This window comes from Egretta garzetta, unplaced genomic scaffold (assembly GCF_000687185.1).
Source record: "Egretta garzetta isolate BGI_Z169 unplaced genomic scaffold, ASM68718v1 scaffold296, whole genome shotgun sequence".
Lineage (NCBI taxonomy): Eukaryota > Metazoa > Chordata > Aves > Pelecaniformes > Ardeidae > Egretta > Egretta garzetta.
The window spans coordinates 145,996-151,609 of NW_009259988.1; the positions used below are offsets into that span (position 1 = coordinate 145,996).

The 5,614-nt window shown below is 52.3% G+C and overlaps 1 protein-coding gene across 1 annotated transcript; it reads right to left on the bottom strand.

Annotated features, from left to right (window-relative positions):
• Positions 1 to 1,344: 1,344 nt before the first annotated feature.
• PLPBP (pyridoxal phosphate binding protein) lies at positions 1,345 to 5,590 on the bottom strand. The gene is made up of 6 exons (XM_035896046.1): positions 5,375 to 5,590; positions 4,720 to 4,795; positions 4,415 to 4,549; positions 4,074 to 4,216; positions 3,345 to 3,443; positions 1,345 to 3,001 (listed from the first exon to the last, which is right to left on the bottom strand). The coding sequence occupies exons 3-6, from the start codon at positions 4,530 to 4,532 to the stop codon at positions 2,864 to 2,866; spliced, it is 498 nt and encodes a 165-aa protein (XP_035751939.1). The 5' UTR covers positions 4,533 to 4,549; positions 4,720 to 4,795; positions 5,375 to 5,590; the 3' UTR covers positions 1,345 to 2,863.
• Between the last annotated feature and the right edge of the window lie 24 nt (positions 5,591 to 5,614).

The window sequence follows — 5,614 nt, forward strand, 5'->3', positions numbered from 1 at the left end:
CAGAAGCTCTCGCCCCTCTCCGGAGCCTTGTCCCAGCCCAACCCCGGCCACCGCAGCTGCAGCCGGCGCTGCTGCTCAGGCACCCAGGCTGCTTCCCCGCAGGCCACCTGCGTGGCCGGGACACACCGCAGCCGGACCGGAGAGCGGTGTCCCACGGCCGAGAGCATCCCCAGCGGCACAGCTCTCCAGAACCACCCAGACACACGCAGCTCTGCCCCGGTCTGATGCAGGAGGCCACCGGCAAAGCTGATGGAGCCCTAAACGTTTTGGCAGACAGCGTGCGGGCAGATCAGAAAAGCAGAAGACCACATGCTTTCGTGAGCCGGGCTGCTCCTAAACACCGCTGTGCCGAGCCAGGGCTCAAGGGCACAGAAGCCAGGATGGGCCTTGCCCTGCCCCACAGCCACCCGTGCACACTCCCGCCCACCTCACACCACTCACTACTTTGTGAAGCTTGGCTAGCATCCACTTTCAACTCAGGAAATAAGCACAAAATGCCCGGGAGAGGAAAAAGCAAGAGGGGACATGTGCCATGAGGCAAGACGATTCTCTGCTGCCGCGCTGTGCCGTGCTTGAGGAGCAAGAACTGGGGCAGCGCAGCTGGTTTTGGAGCTGCAGGCCGGCAGGAAAGGGCCCTTGTCGAGGGGTGAGCGGGGCAGGGGGTCCCCAATCACCCCTCAGGCTCAGAGGCGCCCACTCCGGGGCTGGGCTAGCTCCGCAAGCTCAGGCAGCAGATCACTTCCATTCCTGGTTTGCTATGGAAAGCTCTAGACAACATTTTGCCAGCAGCAAACGAGCGCTGCGGGGACAGCGGCAGTCTTTGCACATGGGGATCAAATTCAGATAGAACGGGTGCCCTGGCTTTGTTCTGGAAAATGAACGAAAAGGCTTTTCGTGCTGTGAAGCTTGCAAACACGAGGATCTGGGGTCGGCTGCGTGGCGCTGAAACTCTGGGAAGAAAGAGGTGGAAGAGGAAAGGATTCGCTTCGACCATCAGACAGGAGACAGAGTTATTTCTGAGACTGGAGGCTGGCGCTGCCCCGGCGCTGGGGAGCAGTGCCACCCAGAGGGCTCCTCCAGAAACAGCTCACGCCAGCCGACATCTCCCCGCCTCGGCAGCTATTTTTCCTTCCCTTGTGACCCAAGAAAGCTTCGCTTTCTCTGCCAGCTCTGTTTCAGCTGTCTGGCAGGCCACCCTCCTCCCTCCACCCCATACGAGCGAGCCTTGCTCAACAGCAGCTCCAGGTTCGGGAAATAGCTTCGACGACAACTCAGGGCATTTATTCACAACGCTGGAACATAAAAATAACATCTTTAATAGCTTTATAGTTGGCACAGATGGTATTAAAATTCACCACTTTTTATTAATGGACTACGAAACAACACATGGCGCAGTGCCGAGGAGGGCAGCTCAGACTGCATGTTGCTTCTAAACCACGTAGCTATGACAGGTTGGTGCTAGAGTCGACTCTTTTCATTTACATTCAGCTTTTATAGTCAGAGAGTAAAACCAACAGCTAGATTTAACCACACGCACACAGAGAAAAGCCTGGGAAAGATGTTTCTGCTGGCAACCTATGGTCTCCTCCTCTTAGCAGCACACAAAAGCCCCAAAATGTAGTTGTAACGCAGGTTACGAGAGAGACTTGGCCGTAGCTAGCATTGGCCAAATTGCACGTGGCCACGCAGGAGCTGCTGCTCACATCTGAATTAAACCATTCCTGCAGGGAAGGAGTGGTTTCCCTCTTCCAGGAGAAGGGAAGGCTAGACTAGCGCTTAAGATATTCAGACATCACCTAGAAGCTCTGTCAGGGGCGGTTGGGTTTTTTTTCTCAGGAACCTAGACCACTAGGAAGAACGCTACCTGACTTTCTGAAGTACTTTTCCCAAAGGGCCTGTAGCAAACCTCACTGCTGCCCTGCGAGACAAGCGAGCGTTATTATCCTCATACAGATGCAGACGGGACGGTGGAGGCACCGAACGGTGAAGCGACTTGCCTTGGAAAGCGACAGCAAGCTGATGGTAGACCTTGCAGAAAAGCCCCATTCTGACCAAAAAGAACTTACAGCGTCAAGAACTACTACACAGGATGAAAATAATTCCCAATGACACTTCACAAGAGGGGAAGGGGAAGGTCAAAAGCATCCCAGAAGATCTGAGCAGACACGGAACCAATGGGAAAAGTTAGCAGTGTCAGCCTGAAAAGGCCAAACATCAGCTTCAGCCAAAAAGCCACCCCCACCCTCGCAATCTGCATCCAAAACATTACGCCATGAGCTCCTGCTGGCAACTGCGCTCCTTACCCATCCTCGCCTGCTTGTTACTCGTCCCCTGTTTCCACAGACAGTGTCTCTCCAGTGCCACCATGTGCCTCTATCACAGTTTCTACGTAAGCACCCCTCAGCAGTGACCGCGTGAAGAACTTTTATTTGGGGAAACGCTTACAGGTCTCTGGCAAGATTATAACTTGTTTAATGAAGAATTTAGTCCTTGGTGAAAACATAATCACCGACACCACTGCAGATACATCTTGCTCATTAGCAACTCCATCCTGACAAGTGTTTAATTTATGCAGCCTAGTCATCCACAAGTCACTGTTCTTAACGACCCTGAAGGAGCCAGGATACCACGCTTGCTTTCAGCCACCAATTCTCTTACCATTTGTTGGTTATAAAAATTTCCAGTTTCTATGGGTACTCTATATAATCACAATAAATTATGAGGCATTTCTGGCCTCTGTTCTGTTACGAGGAATCCCCTCTCACCATCACGATCGGGTGCCGACACGGAGGGAGGTAAGAATGCATAGTGAGGTCGCCCATCATCTGTCCTCTGTTGAGGCTGCTTTTTTTTTTTCCTCCATCTAATGACCCTGCACTGTCAAGGTCTCCGTTTTGCCTGTAGTTTCAGCAGGGGCCTTGCCACCGACTGCTTTGTTGGAATAATCTCGCTCTCCAAAAATAGTGCTTCCAATCCTGACGTTTGTGGATCCAACCTCTATCTATGAAGAGACAGAAAGGAGGAGTTCAGGGCAGGGCTGCCACCCACAGCTGCCAACACAGCCCGTAACCAACCTCGACATGGCTCGCCATGCCACAGAAGGACAGTTCCCCACGTACTCGCCGCCCGCAGCTACAGCCAGGGTCTGTTTTGACCCCCAGAATTCTACCCCAGGAGCAGGAGAGCTGCTTTTTGTGTGGAACAGCACCATCAGCATCTCCATCCAAGGGGAGGCCTAAGAGGCCCATTTGGGTGATGCCTGGGCTGGGCTTCGGGGTGCCTAGCGCTGGTGCTGGTACGTTGGGTTCCCGAGAGAAGGGGTGGCAGAAGGAAACCAGACTTACTGCGTGCTGGAAGTCTGTGGACATGCCCATGCTCAGCTCCACCTTCTCAACGGGGAGATTCAGCTTTTCACACACTTCCTGCCGCAAAGACAGCAGCATCTCAAAGGGAGGAGGAAAGAAGAGAGGATCACACGCTTGACAGCCACGCCAGCTCAGTTTCAGGGTTTCACAGATCACAATTTCTGCCTTTCTTTGAAGTCTCTTTCACACAGAACATGCAATTCCCATCCCTCCCACTGACACTTGCTCTGCAGCATCGTAACAGCGCCTGTAGATTTCCCATTACAGGCGATGTTCCTGACAACACAAGCACTTACAAGTCTACGCATCTTCTGGAGACAACCAGTTGTCACACCAGCACGACAGACGAGAGGAACGCAGACCCAGTTCCTCTGCCTGATGCAGCCCCGTGCGCACAGCGTGCAAAGGAAGGCTGACTGAAACCTCACCTGAACGCAGGACCAACTGCTGCACCAGCTGCCCTGCCGATATCCCAGCTACAGCTTCAGAGAACCCCCCACACACAGGCACCCGGCCTCTGCAGGACTGAGCCTAACACCTGCACTAACACTGATGCTTCGGAGGTCTGTGCTGCTCTAAACAAGGTGTTTCTACTGACAATCTACAGTCAGACTTACAGCTTGACTGCGTCCGGGTTTGGCTGGGACACACACCGGGCTGTAACGGGAGCCCAGACAACAGCTGACATTTCCTTCTAGAAAATCTTACCTGGAAGTCAGGATTTGGCCCCTTACTAAGGTCATGCCCAATACTGCCGATCGTCATCAGCCCCACAAATTCCAGGCTTGGACACTTGTTGATGACGTGCTCCACAGCAGCCGTGGTGTCTCCGGGAGGAAGGCCGTGCTTACCTGGCAAAAAGTGGGGAGATTTGTGTAAAGCTCTGCCAGAGAGCTCCCCTCCCTGCAGCCAGCCAGAGGCCAAGAGATGATCAAGTTTCACCTTAACTTAGAGAAACGCTTTAAGAGTGCAAACCAACCCATCCCATTCAGGTTGTTTCTATCGAGTCAGCAGGACAAACCTGCATATCGTCAGAAAAAGCCACTTACTGTCTTCTCCACTTGTGTTAACTTGCACCATGACCTTCAGCTTCTGAGACGACCCTTTTTTCTGCCATGAGCTGTTGACTCTGTCTGCCAGTTTCACAGAATCCACCGTTTCCAACATGAACAGGTTGGGGACAGCTGGGGAGAAAACACAGGCTGAGGGCAATTCTGCTGGCGCAGAAACTTCTGTACCTACAAGTCAGCTTGCTCACAGAGACAGGCACACAAAGTTGTTCTTATTTTCTTATTTGAACATTGGACGACTGATGCATGCAGGGTCACTGCACATAAAATTAAACAGGATTTACCGATCAACTTGTTGACGTTATTTTTCTGCAGGTGGCCAATAAAATGCCATTTAATCTCTGGACAAGACGACAGAATCTGAAAGCAGAGAGGAACAGCGAGGTTTGAATGACAATTCCCTCTTCCCCCACACAGTACTTAAGTCCTAGCTTGCCCACAAACAAAATACCAGACACCCAATCTTCTTCATTTGTTTACTCGGAAAGATACAGCTCAGGCCGCGCTTGTGGTGTGCGCTGAGGTTGCTTCACTGTCTGGAGAGGAGCAGGGCTGTGGCTGCAGAGCATTACAGGGTGAATGGGGAAGGTAAGGCTCTTTTGTAACTGAACAGTCATAAAATGGCATTTTCCTCAAATTGAGCATTACCATTTTTTCAAAGGAGGACTGTGCCTCTCCTACAGCAGAAAGTACAAAATGTAAAGCGCTGTTCAGACAAATGCTTTATGAGTATTCACAGAATCCTCTGGAGCCAGCAAGGCAAGGAGGGGGAACAGGGCAGAGGCAAAGAGCTAAGAATAACCCCACCACTTATCTGAAAAGTCAAGGATCAAACAGCCTCCATCGCCAAATCCCTAACAAAACCCAGGATTTTTGCTGAACAACTCTCAGGACACAGCTGTACAAGGAGAGAGAATATACAAGGAACTGTGTACTTACTCTAGAGTCTGATGCCTTTTCTAGCAACTCTTGAACCTAGGAGAATTCAAGACAATCCCGTTAAAACCACGCCAGTCGTGCCTGCACCGTTAGAACGGTCTCCCTGGAACGGGTGTCCCCGGGACCAACATGCACCTCATACAAACAAGGCCAGGGCCTGACGCTATGGCCAAGCCTCGCTCCCCGCCGGCAGGGCCATGTGCCCTGGGCCGCCCGGCGCCTGGGCCCCCTCGCAGACCC

What these genes read in the sequence shown, in the direction of transcription:
- PLPBP (XM_035896046.1), bottom strand. Translation starts at nt 4,532, where the DNA reads ATGTTGGAAACGGTGGATTCTGTGAAACTGGCAGACAGAGTCAACAGC. An exon ending in GGCCAAATCCTGACTTCCAG is followed by an intron (nt 3,444 to 4,073) that starts GTAAGATTTTCT and finishes CCTCCCTTTGAG; the next exon opens with ATGCTGCTGTCTTTGCGGCA. An exon ending in CCACAGACTTCCAGCACGCA is followed by an intron (nt 3,002 to 3,344) that starts GTAAGTCTGGTT and finishes GTCTCTTCATAG; the next exon opens with ATAGAGGTTGGATCCACAAA.